At 32.3% G+C, this 18,403-nt stretch overlaps 1 protein-coding gene across 4 annotated transcripts in view; it reads left to right on the forward strand.

Annotated features, from left to right (window-relative positions):
- Positions 1-18,403, forward strand: part of Vps13b (vacuolar protein sorting 13 homolog B) — a 736,334-nt gene that overhangs the window by 80,008 nt on the left and 637,923 nt on the right. For all 4 annotated transcript variants that reach the window (XM_076835849.2, XM_076835851.2, XM_076835850.2 and 1 more), the window contains exons 9-13: positions 8,769-8,864; positions 9,505-9,627; positions 10,077-10,214; positions 11,271-11,358; positions 14,415-14,606. In XM_076835849.2, the coding sequence (XP_076691964.2) occupies positions 8,769-8,864; positions 9,505-9,627; positions 10,077-10,214; positions 11,271-11,358; positions 14,415-14,606 (637 nt within the window). The remainder of the gene's footprint in view (positions 1-8,768; positions 8,865-9,504; positions 9,628-10,076; positions 10,215-11,270; positions 11,359-14,414; positions 14,607-18,403) is intronic.

The following is an 18,403-nucleotide window of genomic DNA, read 5'->3' on the forward strand; positions in this document are numbered from 1 at the left end:
TTATAAGAAAGCTATTCATTTCTGTATGTTGCTCTTGTATCCTGCTACTTTGATGAATTTGTTTTTCAGCTCTAAAAGTCTTTGATTTTTTGGGGGTTTTCTAAGTATAGGATTCATGTTATCAGCAAGTAGAGGTACTTTGCTGATTTAGTTTTCTATTTGTATCCCTTTAATTTTTTTTCTTGCCTGATTGCTTTGGTGAGAGTTTTTATGAACTATGTTGAATAGGAGTGATGAGGGTGGACATCCTTACCTTGTTCTTGATTTTAGAGGAAACACTTTGACTTTTTCCTCCATTGTATATGATGTCATCTTTATGTTTATCATATATATCCTTTATGATATTAGATAAGTTCCTTCTATCCATACTGTCTTCAGTGTTTTTAATATGTATGAATGCATTATTTTGTTGGAAGATTTTTCTGCCTGTTTTGAAATGATCATGTGATGTTTATCCTTAACTCTCTATGTAGTGAATTTTCTTTGTTGGAAGACTTAAAATTAGTCTTGTTGCTTGATATTTGTTTGTTTAGATTTCCATTTCATCTTAGTTCAGTTTTGGTAGGCCATATGTGTCTCGAAATTTTGTCAACATTATCTAGATTTTCCATTTTATTATAAGTTTTGAAAAATAGTTGCTAATGATTCTGGATTTCAGAAATATCTGTGGTGATATCTTATTTTGCACCTCTAATGTTGATTTTTTGTTTTCTTTTGATTGGTTTGGCTAAGGGATTTAACAGTCTTTTTTATCTTTTCACAGAAGCAACTCTGTTGTATTGATCATTTGTATCTTTTTTATTATCAATTTTGACTTTGACAATTGTTCTGACTTCTACTGATTTAGGAATTAGTTCTTGCTTTTCTAACATGTTGAGATTTAACATTAGAATCTTTATTTGCTATCTTTTTTTTTTTTACGTAGACACTCAATACTATAAACTTTCTTCTTAGCACTGCTTTTATACAATCCTAGAGATTTTAATATATTGTTTCTCTTTTCTCACTTGTTTGAGAACATTTTCTCCCTCTATTTTTTTTGTGACCTATTCCTTGATCAAAAGCATATTATGCAATCTCCACATGTTAAATTGATTTTTTTGTTATTAATTTTTTATTTCATTCTATTATAGTCTAATAAGATGCAAGAAATTAACTTGTTATTTTATGTGTATGTATATTTCATAAGAGTTTTCGTGTGTCCTAAAATATGGTCTGTTTTTGAGAATGTTTCATGTTGAACTGAGAAGTGATTTCAGTTGTTGCTATAAATGTCTGTTTGGTCCATTTGATTAATAGTGTTTTTTTTTTTTTTTTAAATTTCTGAAGAATCTTTACTTAGTTTTTCTGGATGATCTATCTTTTGGTGAGAGTGGTCAATTGAAATTACACACTATTTTTGTATTGGGGGTCTCTGTGAGCCTTTTGTCAAGTGGAGCTTATTTTATGTAATTACTAGCATTGATATTTGGGACATCAATATTTAAAATCTTTATATCTTGTTGGATAGTTCCCTTAACCAGTATAAACTGATTGTCTTTGTCTCTTTTGATTAATTTTGGCTTGAAGTCTATGTTGTCAGGTATGAGAGTAGCTACTCCTGCTTGCTTTCAGTCTCTGTTTGCATGAAATATCTTTTTCTAATTTTTTATCTTTAGCCTGTGAATGTCTTTGCCTGTAGATAAATCTCTTATAAACAACATATGTTTGGGTCATGTTTTTAAATCTACTCTGCCAGTTCATTTCTTTTACTTGGAGAGTTGAGACCATTTACATTCAGTGTTATAGAGAGATGGTTTTTATTTAATTTCTTCTGCATGTAATATTTCACTAAGTATTTTCTGTTGAGCTGGCTTAGAAGTTATGAATTTGTTTAGTTTCTGCTTATCTAGGCAGGTTTATATTTCATCTTTAATTCTGAAGGATAATTTTGCTGAATATAGCAACCTTGGTGGCAACCATTATCAGTCAATCATTGGTATATATTTTCTAGGGCCTCCTGGATTTTAGAGTCTGAACTGAGAGGTTAGCAGAAAGTCTAATTGAATCATCTCTGAGTATTACCCATGTTGTTTGTCCTGTGGCTTTTAGAAATCTGTCCTTCTGTATCTGTATATTAGGCATTTTAATTACATTTTGTCTTAGGGTATTTTTTGATCTTGTCTATTTGGAGTTCTAAATACCTCTTTTATTTGGATTTTCATATCATCCACAAGGTTTAGAAAATTTTCTGATAGTATGTCACTGAAAAGTTTCTGTATTCCTTTACTTTATATCTTGCTGCCTCTTTATTGAAACGTTCTTTCATTTCCTGAATTTTCTCGTAGTTTGTTTTTTAGATATTATTTTAGTTTATTGATCATTTTAAGTATCAACTTTCTAAACTCCTCATTTGAAATCTCCTTCATCATAGTGTCAGTGGGGTCAGTTGTTGAATTCTTGTGAGCTACTTGGGGTGATTTATTTCTTTGCACTTTGATATCATTAGTATTTCTACCCATCTGCTGGGATGATTATTCTACTTTTATAGAAGAAACTTTTTGGTGAGTGGTTTCTCTTTACTAAGTGTCCTAATCTGAGTGAATCCAAGTGTCAGTATTCCTACTTAGTGTGCACCTGCTGCAGAGTTCAGTATCAAGCTCTACTTTGAGAGACAGATAGTAATCTCTAGTATCTGCGATTACTTCAGAATGAAGCCTTATACTAATTAGCTTTAAAAAGAAGTTTTTTTTTTTTTTGAGAGAGAGAGGATTTTTTTTTAAATATTTATTTTTTTAGTTTTCGGTGGCACAACATCTTTATTTGTACGTGGTGCTGAGGATCGAACCCAGGCCGCACGCATGCCAGGCGAGCACGCTACCACTTGAGCCACATTACCAGCCCCTGAAAAGGAAGTTTTGAAAATGTTCTCCATAATTTCTTTTAATCCAAGTATAAAATGAGAGAAATGTTTTTGAGTAGTTTGGGAAATTTGATACTAAATACAGTAAATGTACTATTATAAAGGGAAAAGGAAGGAAATGAACAGACCAAAAAAAGAGAAAAGAAAAAAGAAAAAAACAAAGATTACAGTTCCAGAGGTTTAGTCCATGGTTGGTTGAATTCATTGCTCTGGGCCCAAGGTGAGGTTGTAAGCCATTACAGAAGGGTGTGGAGGAATGCTGCTCCTTTCATTGCACCCAGGAGGGCGAGGGCAAGGGCAAGGGTGCGGGCGCAGGGAAGAATCCGTGTAGATTCAATATGAAAAATAATTTCTGCCTGACCAAAACTGACATTTGAAATATTTATGATATTCCATGTTGAGCTTTTTTGAGGTGATGAGATTTCTTATTAGGCCTTCCTGATTTGATTTTACCAGGATTGGAACTTTCAGTGGATGCCTAGGGCTTTTGACTTTGCCTCTAAGTTTCTTTGGGTGTGGAGATAGTGATCTAAAGATAGTGATCTAAGTTTTAGAAATCCCCCTCCATTCTTTGTTGTGTTCAGGCACCTACTAGCTTCCTGGTGGTTCAGAGGAGATAGTCCCTAATTTTCTGTTACTTAACAGCCAGGTTTCTCCCTGTTAGGGATACAGGTTTTTCCTGAAGAGAAGTTATAGGAACCCAGAGCTATAAAATCTGGTGTGGGCTCCCTGTGTATTTTTCAAAGCAGTAAAAGACAGGTGCTAGCTGATGTGATGCTGGGTGGCTCATGGGAGGTGTAGTGCTGCTGTACCCCTCTGGTGTATGTGCAGGTCAGTGGGCTTGTATCTGGACACATTCGGAAGTGGCTTGTGTCTGTGGGACAGTACTGTGTTGCATATGCATGAGTAGTTGCCTCCAGGAAATGCCTAGCATGAGCCCCCAAGACTGAATGAGCCTGGTGTCTACTGGTAGCTCTCGGATTCCTGGTTATGTAACCTCTGAGTGGTACAATACCTTTCTGGGACACAGGATCTTCTGCTCTGATTGGTGTGGTTCTGGAGCCAGCTGCTCTTGTTTGTTAGCTCAAATGCCCAAATATGCATTCTCAATGGCCGTGACATTTACTGGTTGTTTCTGTTGGGTGCAGGGGTGCAAGGATCAGGGCTATTGCTGGCTGCTGTGGATTGCAAGTACCTGTTTTGCTGTGTTGGTGATTGTGAGTAGTGGCTCTTGTCTAAATGCTTGGTAGCTGTCTGTGACCAAGAGATCTGTACGGACAGGTCCTTTTTGGGGTGTTTGAGCTCTGCTCTATCATGGAATTCTCTACCCTATTGCATAGTATAGGAATTTCACCTGCCATTGGAGAAGGGTGTCAGTTGGCCTATCTTTGCCTGTGTTATGGCAGCCAGCACTATTAGGGTACATTTCCAGTGTAGCAACCACTGAGAGTGACTGGCTCTCAGATCAGCTTCACCCGACTCCCCTTGTCTACTGAGGGGGGAGGGTGTTTCTATAATCTTTTGCTAGCAGCTATCTCTCTGCAAGATCCTTCTACATCAATTACTGGGACAATCAGTTTCAAAGGTGTTCCTTATGGTTTTATGTGTTTTTATCTACAGATATGGAGAGAAAACTGTATAGAGTTATTTCTTCTAGGATGAGTAGCTATGTGTGGTCTCTACAAAATGCCTGCCCTGCCTGGCATAGCTTTCTACCAGCAGTTTGAGCTGAATTGTGCAGTCTCCTTCACTATCTTTGTTGTTCCTGTCCTGTTTATTTATTTTTTGGTACTGGGGATTGAACCCATGGGCACTTAACCACTGAGCCACATCCTCAGCATGTTTTTATTTTTTATTTTGAGGCAGGACCTCATGTGTTGCTGAGGCTGGCTTTGAATATAAGGTCCTTCCTGCCTTAGCTTCCTGAACCACTGAGATTACAGGTGTGTGCCACTGTGCCAGCTTTCTCCACATTCTTGCCAATAGTTTTTTTTTTTTTAATATATTTTTTATTTTATGTGGTGCTGTGGTGCCTCACACATGCTAGGCAAGCTCTCTACCTCTGAGCCAGCCCTCTTGCTGGCATTTTATTACAAAATTTCTTTGCAGGGCTATTTATATACAGTTTCTCTTTTTACTTTTCACTTTTTAAGACAGTCTCAATTTCTTAAGTTTATCTTCTAACTCAATTTCTAGCAACATTTAACATACCTTGACCATTTCTTCCATTAAAAATATGAGTAAAACTATATATTCATAATAGTATATAATGATGAAGTTCATAAAGAACAGTAAAATGAATACCCGTTTATTTATAAAATATAAAGTTCTTACACTTTTGCTATCTTTTAGTGTTCTTTGTTCATATTTTGCCTTCTTTTGTGCCCCTGGGCTTAATTTGAGGAAAGGAAGACTTGTTGGAAAGAAGGAAGATTGGTTCATTCAAATAGAAAGTCCCTACCTGGAGAAACAAACACATATATATGTGCTAAAATATCTACCAAATATAACCTAACCTGAGTTTCAGGTTATTTGCTTCTTACTTTTTATAATACAGTTACCATACATGTATTATCCCTGAACAATATATTAATTCATGCAATATATATTTATTACTGCCAGCTTTGTTTCAGGCACTGTTTTGTCTGTAGGGATAAGTAGTGAATAGATGTAAACCCCTGCCTCTTAAAACTTGTTATTGTTATAAACTGGTAAATAAAATACATAGTTTGTCTATTGATTGTAAGAGTTACAAAGAAAAACCAGGGAAGAAGAATAGAGTGTTTGACTAAAAGAAAGAGGATTATGTAACTTAAAATTGAATGATCAGGAAAGGTTTTTATTGTGAAAGGGATATTGAAGCAAGGATTTGTGATGATCATGAATTTGTAGAGGCACCAGGCATTTTCTCTGGTCATATTCCACTACTTGAGTAAAGGTGAATGAATGATGAAGGTAAGGTAGAGGACAAGATCTTTGTAGGAATGGAGGTAAAGAAACTGAGAGATCAGACTTTAAGATTACCATCTCCGTGAATATTGAAATCACCAGGAATCATGACAATGATAATGTAATGCGAGAGAGAATCCAAACCAAAATCTTCATAGAATGAACAGAATGACTTGGAAATTGCTTTGATTGCAACAAGGAAGGGTGGAGAGTCATACCACTTGTTTAATATTTTTGCTTTAAAATGTTTTAAAATGCTGCTGTTAATAACACTGTGTTACATATGTTTTAGCACATTTATGTTAAGAATTTCTCTAGGTAGGGTCTTTCTGTTTGAATGAACCAGTCTTCCTTCTTTCCAACAAGCCTACCTAACTTCCTTCCTTCCAATTGAATCCAGGGGCACTTAAACCACTGAGCCACATCCTCCTACCTTTTTATTTTATTTTATTTTGGGGGACAGGGTCTCACTGAATTGCTTAGGGCCTCACTAAGTTGCCAAGGCTGGCCTTGAATTTGTGATCCTCCTGCCTTAGCCTCTTGAATTCCTGGGATTATAGGCCTATGTTGCTTTGTCTGGCTCCTCTTTAATTTTTTTTTTTTTCCCCTGGGGCTTTCTTTGTTTACCATGCACTTTTTAAATCTTCTTTCTTGCTGCTTCTCTTTGGTCTGACTTTAAAATGTTGGCATATGGGATTTGGTCTTTAGCCTTATTGTATTTGGTTCTTAAGGTAGTATAATTTGATCATATGTAGATGATGACAGAGTGCCAGATTTTTGCCTCCAGTCTTTACTTTGAGCTTTAGAATTTAGTTCCCTATTTTGTACTATTTTTGAACTATTTTGTCATCACTTGCATATCTAATAGTCATTAATTCCAGTCAAAAACAGAACACTTGATTTTTTTCCTTTACTCCTGATTTCCCCTTACTGTTTTACATTTCATTGAATTGCAACATTATTCACTCACTTGCTTAGACTTCAACAATTATAAATATCTTTTTTTTCTTCTACCACATCCAGTTCATCAGCATATTCTGCCCTCTGTATTTCTAGATTACATCCATTTCTGATAAACTTTAATGCTACTTGTAGACCTGAAGTTTTAAAACTTTTTGGTTTTAGGAGTCCAGCATGGTTTATTTTTAATATGAGTTTGCTAGGGAAGTCCAGATCTTTAAGTGCAATCTTTTCTGGAGAGTTTTGCCTGTTTACTGTTAAATTTGAAATTATTCCGGTACATTTCTATTATTGAAAAGAATTTTTTTTCAGCTGAGTCAGAATCAGCATTTATATACAAAACTTTTATGGATTTTTTTTGGGCAGTATTTGTTATTAAATATATCTTTTTTAAAATTTTAAAATATTTGTTTCTCAAAGATTTCTTTAAGGAAAATATATAGATATTTTGAAGGAAAACATTAGAATTCATGGATCAGCTTGGATTTGAAGACTGTATGGAATTAATTTGTGGTTCATGTTTTGGTCAGAAAATAAGGTCATGTTTCTGCATTAGCATTTTGAACAGTTGATATCAGTCCAACAAAAATTATGCCAAATTAAATGTAGCATTTTTCTAATAATGTTTAAAATTGTTCTTGTAATGTTTGAGTCCTTTTAATCAATTAATTGCTTTTTTCTCTGCAGTAATTGTAGACAGCTGAAGGGTGATCAAGTTTAAAAAATTCAATTTTATTTAAGCGATTTAGCTTACAGAATTGTACTTTAAAATAGCAATGAATATACCAGTAAGTAGTAGGAATATCCAGGAATTAAGGACTTACTTGAAAAATATAGTACATAAAAACTTTCTTATAAAAATGAGAATAATTAGGTGGTTTTCAATAAAAAGTAGTTAGACTTAAAATTCTAATCTTTTAATTAAATAAGTTTTATTTACTTAAATAGTTTTTTAAAATATGATCTTTGACTTTGTGTTTAAACTTAAAGAATACTGTGTAATCCTTTTAATGGGAATAATGTTAACTAAAAATCTTCATCAAATCCAGGCAGAATCTTAATTTTTTAAAAATTGATTTTTTATTTTGTAGTTTTAGATATGGAAAAGTTGCAAAAATGGGACAGAGTTCACTTACATTGCTTACGCAGTTTCTCCTATTGTTGTGCCATCTTAGGCTATCACAGTGTATCACAGACACCAAAGTTGTTGCATGACTATTAAATTGCAGACTTTAACTGAGTTTTATAATGTTCTTTTTTCCATACCATGATCATACTGGGATACCACATTCTATTTAGAGAAAAATTTTAAAAATGACTTAAATGATCTAATTTTGATAATATAGGTCCTACTTTTGTAAACCAATTTTTTGCTTTTGTCAGCATTTTATTTAGTCCTTGTTATCTATGAGGCCACTCAAAAAGTATTTGTCCCATAACTGAATGAGTCTATGAGATATAGTATGAGACTGATACAGAGTACCGAGGATCCTACCTTCCTCATGGGAACAAGAAAGTTTTGTTAACTTATTTGTTTCTTCATAGCTTTCTTTCTTCTTTTTTAAAAAATTATAAATAGTGAGAAAACTTAGAAATGGTTGAAATTAAACATGGCTGAATATATTAGTGAAAATAAATGAATTAAGTTTATAATATGTAAATTTTGGCAGAATATATGAATTGTTTTATAAGTGAGACTTATTTCTCATAGCTTTAACTTTTTAAAGCAGTATTAAGAAAGAGTTTTTAAAAAATGGTAAATAAGTTTAGACTAGTATACTCAATTTTAATTCCATGAATAATGTGTTACAGCTGTTTTTGCAGCACCTGTTTTCCTGCTTAATAATTAAGTTTCCTGAATCTAAAATTGGCCATGTTTTCATCAGGTCATCATAATAATGTCAGCATATTACCATTAAATACTTGTTTTGATTTACTTAATATTCTTATTTTTTAGCTCACTGAAATGCAAGCTGAGAGTAGTTACTATAGCCCACAGAAAGTAAAATCTAAGGAAGTATTGTGTTGGGAACAAGAAGGAACTACCATTGAGGTAATCTCTCAATATTGAATATATTTTAAAAAAATCTTTGATGTTTTTAAAGTTAATATTTACAGTTAACAAGTTAATGATAGTTAATAATAGTAGTATATTTAAAATATTATACTTAGTTGTATATTTCTGTTTTAGTATTCATTAGTATTGGTTGGAATAATTATTTCTTTTTTTCCCCTAGATTTCTTTTTTGTAGTTGTAGATGGACAGAATGCCTTTATTTTATTTGTGTGTTTTTATGTGGTGCTGAGGATCGAACCCAGTGCCTCATGCATGCTAGGCAAGCGTTCTGTTACTGAGATACAGCCCCAGCCCAGAATAATTATTTCTTTAACAAATACTTTAATATGCAACATGAATTTATTCCTTCATTTAGTTTATTTCTTTGTTTATTTTATATGTATGTGTGGATGTGTATGTGCATATTAGTGGTCATGAAGTATAAATCATTGATGATACAGAGGATTGAGAGTACAGAAAAAACATAAATGTTTCTTACTTTCATACAGTTTATGATCTAAGGAGAATACATTTGGGTGTCTAAAGATGTCTAGCTAATTTAGAAATTTTATGAAGAAAGCATGTAATATTTTCATTGAATGTGTTTTTAATTCTAATGTTTCCCTTCCTCTTACAGGCCCTTATGATGGGAGATCCTTTCTTTGACTGTCAGATTGGGTTTGTAGGCTGCAGAGCCATGTGTCTTAAAGGAATTATGGGTGTTAAAGATTTTGAAGAAAATATGAATAGAAGTGAAACTGTAAGTTAAAATTTCCTTTTCTCCATCCTTTTTTGAATTTGATGCAGGAACAGTGAAGTTCTTAACCTTATAAAATCTGCTAGACTGCATATATCATTGGCTTGAGAGAGAAGCTTTATGTTTTCCTGTACATTTCCCCTGCAAGAAATTATAGAACACAGGGGAATTTAAAAAGTTGATAGCACTTAACACCTGGATATGAGTTCTAAATATTTCCAATTCATAAATATTTCTTCTTTCTTTTTGTGGCAGCTACTTAGAGTTCCTATTTGGTTTGTAAAAATGTTCTTTGCCAAAAATAGGCAATGAAAGTGAAGACAGTATTCCTTATCTTTTTACAGTTCCTCAAATATTAGTAATACTGAATGGATGTTATAAAGTTAAGGTTTTATTTTCTTTAACAGTTTAATGATTTTTCCTCCTGTTTAGAAATTTTCATTTGTTTTCAGGAAGCCAGTTTCTTCATTTGTGGTGAAAATTTAAGCACAAAAGGTTTGACATACCTTACAAATTCATTGTTTGATTATCGAAGCCCAGAAAATAATGGTACTCGTGCAGAATTTATCTTGGATGCAGCTCATCATAAGGTCAGACAGTATATTTGAGCCAAATTCTGTGCTGTTGATTGGGTAGACACTCTGTGTGAATACTTGTGTTTGCCATATTTCTTCTCAGATAATATCTTCTGAATGCAAATTCATTTACTGAAACATTTAGAATGTTTTTGCCCAGCTTCTACATCTAGATAGGCTTAAGGAATGCACAGAGATGTTTAGTTTTATGTAATAATAACCATAGTTTATTTGTCCATGTACTGCTGAAACAGTCCTGGAGGAAATGTATAGAATTTTCTTTATTAATTTTTATTACCTCTAGCATGTGAGGTTGATGAGAAGAAATGAATTTCCCTTTTCACTATGTATACTTTTTAGTACTATGTAAGAGTATGTGAATAAGTTTGTGGAATATTAATTTATAAAATAAATTTTAAAGTTCAAAAAATTACCTGAAGATTAACATAATAAATAATTTATATTTTAACTTTTTCATTAAGATTTATTTTTGGCTGGGGTTATGACTCAGTGGTAGAGCGCTTGCCTAGCATGTGTGAAGCACTGAGTTTGAGCCTCAGCACCACATAAAATAAATAAATAAATAAATAAATAAAATAAAGGTGTTTTGTTTATCTACAACTAAAAAAATTTTTAAAAAGATTTATTTTCATAGTTAATAGTAAAGAATTTAATGTTGACATGCACAATTAAGATTTATTTAGAATATTTTAGTATATCTTTAGTCTTTAAAATGTTTTAAGACCCATTTGAGAGTATACATTATTAGGCAGTTTTGTGATAGTGATAAAGGTGAAGAATATAATATCTATTCCATTATAGGTACTCATTAACTAAAAATTGTTGATAAAGTGGCCAAAATATCTTTAGAATTATGAAAGTCCTTTTGTGTGGTCTGCAGTAGAGGAAACATGATCTTTCTCAGAAGTGAATTCTTTGGGTACCAATCTGTTCTTTTGTTTAGATAATCATTTGAGTTGATGTAATCTATGTAAGCATATATATCTGACTATCATGTTTTAAACTCACCTTTCTTTTATACAATGTATGTTTGCATTGCTTTGTTTGCAGGAGACATATACTGAGATAGCTGGAATGCAAAGGTTTGGGGCTTTTTACATGGATTACCTGTACACAATGGAGAGCACCAGTGGCAAAGGTATTGGCTTCTTTTCTTTATGTTTGCTTTTCTTTGGGCAATAGAAACAAAGGTATCTTTAGAGTCAATTGGCATTTAACAGGTTGTATTCTGTTATGTTATATTTACATTTAAATATATTTATATTTACTTTGGGGAATGGTTTAATTTTAATGTTATGCTAGAATTTTCTTGGAATCTTGGCATTTTGTCCATTTTTTTTTTTGTATAGCTGATTGAAAAGACATTTTGTATTACTGATGGTTCTCATATGTGTACTAAATATTAAAAATTTAAGCATTAGATTTTATATTGCATTAACTTGTCCAAAAGAAACAGTTTATTTTCTGAACTGAATTCATTTTGAAGATTATATAGGTTTTTTTTATTAAAAAGAGGGTTTGTTTCAAAGCAAAAAAGTAGAAACAAATTATTTCCGAGTTGAGAAACCTGTAAGTTTATCATTTTGTTATGTAATTATTATTTTGCTATAGGAAGTAAATGATATTTTAAAATATTTCACTATTTGATATTTTATGTGCTCATATGATGTGCTTATTACGATTTTGGTCTTTTTTATATTGAAAAATAGGGTCTCTTTTTATTTTTTCACATTATTGTATTAAAAATTATCTGTTTGTATTATTGTATCTTAGCCTTTTAACTAAGATCCAGCATAATATATGTTAGGTGATAGGTACTGTGGATAAATAGAAGATCAAAATGTTTCTTAAGAAGCCAACAAGTAGTGCAGAATTAGGCATTTAAATTATTGGTCATTATATTATTTGTTAAGAATAGTCATATAAATAGGTAAGAGAGGTCCAAGTAAGAAATTGACAGCTTTTGTTTGAGGGATTGAAGACCTCACCACAGAGTTGATCTTGATGTAAATTTTATCTAATGAGGAGAGACTATAGAGTAGTAATTTTCTGCCTTCTCCTTTTTGTAATGTTTTCTGAATGTTGTTTTCATCAGTCAGTCCCTGGATTCGTTTTTTTACCCCTGAATTTTCTGTTGAAGTAAACTCATTTTTTTCTCGCATTGAAGTGCTTTATATTGTTGATGCACATATCTGAATTTCTAGTAAAGACTTCTTAAAGGTTCAGAATTAAATATCCAGTGTATCCTTGATATTTTCACTTTTGTGTCTCACAAATATCTCAAAACTGAGTATGTAAAAAATTGAATTGTTGACATCCCCATGACCACCTACTACCTGTATCCTTTCTTTATTTTCAGTCACTTTTTCTTGGAAAATTTTACCATTATTTTTTAGTTGCTCAAACCAGAACTCTGGTTATAATCATGATTTCTTTTTCAGCATTAAAGCCATTGCCCCCCCCCCCTTTTTTTTTGTGGTGGAGGCAGTGGAGTGTCAAATTTCATCTCTGAAATCTGTCTTGAATCATCCTTTTTGTGTGTGTGTGTGTGGGGTGTACCGAGGATTGTGCTCAGAAGCACTTGACCACTGAGCCACATTCCCAACCCTCTTTTGTATTTTATTTAGAGACAGGGTCTCACTGAATTGCTTAGTGCCTTGCTTTTGTTGAGTTTAGCTTTGAACTCGCTGAGATTATAGATGTGTACCACTGTGCCTGGCAACATCTCTTTATTTTGCAGCTGAACTTTTTTTTGTTTTAAAGAAAATAACAAAATTCCACTGTTCACTTGTGATTATCAACGTACTTTAAATATGTGTTCATATTTCTTTACTCAGTAATCTTTTTATTTTTTATTTCCTTGCTTTTATGTAGCTATGTTTAAATGTTCATATTTCTTACTGTGAACCTGTATTCACTTATGTGTGGATGATGATGCTTATAATAATTAATATTTATTGGATTTAAATGCAGAGTTCTAAGTGTCTTAGTTTATTTAATTCACATAACCATTTATGGGAGATCTGAATAGTGTTATTTATACCTAACTTCTATGCATCAGTATTAATTATGCATATCTTCTGTGAGTCAATGTTAATTATGCATGTCAGAAATATGTATCAGATGAACTTTGTATGTTTAAATTGATATGTAAGTCTGTGTATGGCTTTTGTATTTGTATTACATAGTCACCTTAAAAAATTTATGCCTACCCAGTCATCTTAGTAAGTATATAAATAATAAATTTAATTTTGTTCATGCTACTGACACTAAATATTAACTGTACTCCCTTGTATATTTTTGTGAAGTTATTAGAAGATTTGTATTTTATTAGATTCTAAAATTTTATTAATGCTGGAAAGTCTTATTTTCCTCTTGGTTTGAATAAACAAAACGGCTTAAGATTTAAAAAATATTTTATATTGTCACATGTAATAATGGGTTTATATATTATTTTTTATACCTTTTTTATTTATATATTTTTTGTGGTGCTGAGGACTGAACCCAGTGCCTTTCATGTGCTAGGTGAGTGTTTTACCGCTGAGCCACAATCCCGGCCCCTATATATATTCCTATATATTTTTTATATATTATTTCTAATATATATTAGAATTTGTATATTCTAATAAGAATTTGTATTAGTTAATAAGAAATTTCTGTTGCTAGAACCAAGATTTCTTTAGAAAAGCTTTTGTTCCTCTTCAGTATATGGGCGATGAAGGATCTAGGGATATAGGACTGTATCATAGAGCAAAGTCATAATAGTTTTATTCTGGCATATTTCAAAGCAGGTAACAATGTTCATTTTGATGGTCATTAGATAACCCTCAAAGTCCTTGTGCACATATATTTTTAAACTAATTTTCTATGAAACTTGAAGATAAATTGTAGTAAAGTGAAATTTCCTTCAAAGTTTCTCTAGATAAAAAAACAATGGATCTAAGATCTTTAGGTTTTACAGAACATTTTCTAAGAATGACCATTTTGATTTTCTAGTGCTTGTAGCATTAGATAACGGGAATCTGTATGGACATAAAGATAAATAATGTGGGCTCTCTGTATCTAGCTGATGAGAATTGCTTTGTAGGCATTTAGTTATTAGAAGGTAAAAAGATAAAAGTGAGATATTAAAATATATACTTGGTATATCTAATTGATGCTTAAAATACTAATGTAAAATTAAACTTCTTATAGGTTCTGCAAATCAACAAGACTTTTCCACAGGGAAAAATGAAGATTTGGGAACAGTTCAAGAGAAGTCTACTAAAATCCTTGTTATAGGTCCCCTTGATTTTCGCTTGGATAGCAGTGCAGTACATAGGATTTTGAAAATGATTGTTTGTGCCTTGGAACATGAATACGAACCATATAGCAGGCTAAAACCAGGTTTGTTTTTGGCTTAATTCTGAATCTGTTTTAGTTGATTTGAATGATTATATACTCCATTTTGTTCTATTTGCTAACTTTCCATCTTTACTACATTTTGTCTGTCAGCAAGGACTTTTATGTATTCTGTCAGTTTAGAGAATGAACTTATGTGTGCAAGTTCTAGGAGAGGTAAAAAATTGGAATTCATTTGCATTAGTACTTAATTTTCCAGTATTGTCATTTTCTTTTGAGTGTGTACTTGTTAATTATGACCATTTTTTCCCACACTAATGGATTCTAAGAGCCAGATATGAAGATGTCCTCTAAAAATACATATTTAACATTTAAGAAAGTGTTGGTACTACTAGTAGAAAGAAATTTTTTTGTATTACTAATTTTTTTTGTACATGGTACGAATGTATAGTTATCAGTTTCATAAAAAGACGAATTCTTAAGTCTTGAGTAGAGTAGAACAGAACATCACAATGAAGGAATCTAGAATAGTAGTTAAGAATTTTGCCTATGGAGTTAGACTGACTTGAAATCTGAACCCTACTTCTTATTGACCTTAGAAAATTTAATTAATGTTTCTGGTCTTCCATTTCTTTATCTCTGTACTGTGTTCAGTTACTATGATAGAGGGGACTAATTGTCTTCCCAATATCTATTTTTTCTCTTATTTTTATAATAGAAATTTCTGTAATGGAAATAAAGATTTTACATTCCAGGTATACTCGTTCTGGCTACCACAACTGGAAATGAACTTCATATGTTTGGATTTTTGGGTCCTGACTTTAAATGGGAAAGAGCATACCCTTTTTCCTTTTCCCTTTCTTTCTTTTGGAAAATAAATATAATGGCAGGAATTGGAGCTGCCATCCTACACTCTGAGCTGAAAGCTGCAGGGCTAAGGATGACAGAGCAGCAAGATAAAAAGAACCTAGGTCCTCAGTACTGTGGTATCACCATGTCCTTTAGACTCTAGTTGTTGAATAAAAAGAAATAAGCTTGTGTTTTTTTTGTTGAAACTTCTATTTTAGTTTTTACATAGCCACCTTACTGTTATACTAAATAATGAAAAATAATTGGATGTAGGTCGAAATATTTTTGTGAGCACTAAATGTGATAGTGTGTGTAAAAGCACTCAGCATAGTGCCTAGTGCAGGGTGTTTGACATGTTCATGCCTTTGTGAATTGTACCTTACCTGAATACCTATATTATGCCAGACTTTATTCTGTGTACTAGGATAGTGTGGCAGATAAGATATATGAAATTTCTGCCCTTATATCCTTATGGATTGGACATTGGTAAGAGTTTTGAGAATAAAATAAAAGAAGTAGGAAAGAGAGCTAAAGATAGGAGGAGAGGAAAGCTGTTTATCTAAAACAAGAAAGTCATTTCTGAAGTGTTTATATATGAGCTGACCCATGACTGTGTAAGGGAGTGAGTCTTGCAGTTTCCTGAGAAAAGAGAGTTTAAGTAAACTTTAAGATAGGGACATCTTAGCTTCTTATAAAGGAGAAAAGCAGACTGCATAGATGGAGCATAATAAATACTGGTAAGTCAGAGAGGTAGACATCACTCTGTTAGGTCTTGGGGTCAAAGGAATTTGGATTTTATTCTACAAATGTCTGTTCAGTCTACCAGCTGAGTATTAAAAGGTGCCCTTGAATTTTATTCTAAATGTGATGAAAATCATTGGAAGGTCTTGAGTAAGGTAGATATTAACTTACTACTTTAATAGTAATTACCAAAGTTAATCTATTAGAAGAAATAATCCAATTAAAATTGGGCAAAAGACATGAACAAATATTTTAGTGAGTGAAGAAAAAATTGTAATGGCAAATAAGCACATGAGGAGGTGTTCAGCATCATCAATCAATGAAGAAATGCTACTTAAAACTACAATGAGATTGCAGATTGTTAATAAAAACTTTATATCTATCAGAATGGGTAAAATAAAAAGAGTGGCTAAATGGCTAAAATAAAAGTAGACACAATACCTTTATTTTATTTATTTTTATGTGGTGCTGAGGATTGAACCCAGGGCCTCACATATGCTAGGCAAGTGCACCACCAATCATTAATTAAAAAAAAAAAAAAAAAAAAAGATCTTCCTAGTTTTACTGGTACTCGTGTGTGTGTTTGTGTGTGTGTGTGTGTGTGTGTGTGTGTGTGTGTGTGTGTGGTGTGTATGTGTATGTATGTGAAAGAGTGTGTGTGTATTGTGTACAATATTATCAGCCATGTAGATTTGTCCCTGACCACATTCAGAAAGAACAATCCCAACACTATAAAGGTCTCATCTCTCTATCTTGGCCCTCTCTATTCTGTTATCCCTAACCCCTAAAACTATTAATGTGTTCCATTTCTGAAATCTTATTGTTTCATAAGTATTATATAAGTGGAATCAGTTAGTATATAAATCTCTGGGATTGATTTATTTTGCTAAGCAAAATTCTCTGGAGATTTATCTAAACTGTTGCATGTATCAGTAGTGGTTTCTTTGTATTCCTGAGTAGTGTTACATTGTATGTATTTACTAAGGTTTGTAAAATCATTGAAGGATATTTGGAATGAGTCTGTTCTTGGGCTATTACAAATACAGCTGCTTGAGTAATTATGCACCTGTTTTTGTGAGAACATCAGATTTCATTTCTTTGGGATAAATGCCTACCTATGTAATTTATAGGTCATATGGTAGTTGTATATTTAATTTTTTGAAAGAAATTACCACATTCTTTTTAGGAGCAGCTGTACCATTCAACTTTTCCATCAGTAAAGAATGAATGATTCAATTTCTTTATATCATTTCACTATTTGGTATTGTCACTCTTTTTATTTTAGCCATTCTGATAGATATGTAGTTTTAATTAACAATCTGCAATCTCATTGTAGTTTTAAGTAGCATTTCTTCATTGATTGATGATGTTGAACACCTTCTCATGTGCTTATTTGCCATTACAATTTTTCTTTTTTACTTACTAAAATATCTGTTCATGTCTTTTGTCCATTTTTAATTGGATTATTAGTTTGAAAACATTGATCATTTTTCATTTTATATGTAAATTTGATCTATTTTGAATTCATTTTTTTTTTCATAACGAGTATGTTTTAGGTAGATAATTTATTTATTTGCTCTTGAATTTCCAGTTGCTCCACCAAGCACCATTTGTTCTTATGGTGGTCTTTCGATTGGTTATGCACCAAAGTGAAAAATCAGAACAGGCAGTATTTGTCTTTCTGTATCTGGCTTATGATACATATGTATATATATATGTACATGTATGTATGTATTTATATATTTCCCCCAAATATTTTTTTTGTTGTAGATAGACATAATAACTTTATTTTATTTATTTTATGTGGTGCTGAGAATTGAACCCAGTGCCTTACACATGCTAGGCAAGGGATTTACCATTGAGCTACAGCCCTAGCCCCTGGCTTATGATATTTTAACACATGTATACAGCATGCACTTATACAATTAGGGTTATTTTAGTATTTCCCTCTCCTTATCATTTCTTTTTGTGTAAAGACTTCAAACTCATTTCTTCTAGATCATAATTAAATACATAATAGGTTATTGTGAACTATAGCCATCCCTCTGTGTGTGGAACATCGGAACTTATTCCTTGGAAATAACTGTGTTTTTGTACCTGCTGTCTAACTTTGTTTTATCCACCCTCTCTTCCACACTTCCCAGCCTCTACTAATAACTCTTTTATTTTTATCTTAGAACTAGTGATATAGAGTAGTGATCAGTGTTGGCTCACCATTACAGTATTTAATTTTAATCAAAACATGTTGTCAA

This window comes from Callospermophilus lateralis, chromosome 16 (assembly GCF_048772815.1).
Source record: "Callospermophilus lateralis isolate mCalLat2 chromosome 16, mCalLat2.hap1, whole genome shotgun sequence".
Classification (NCBI taxonomy): Eukaryota; Metazoa; Chordata; class Mammalia; order Rodentia; family Sciuridae; genus Callospermophilus; species Callospermophilus lateralis.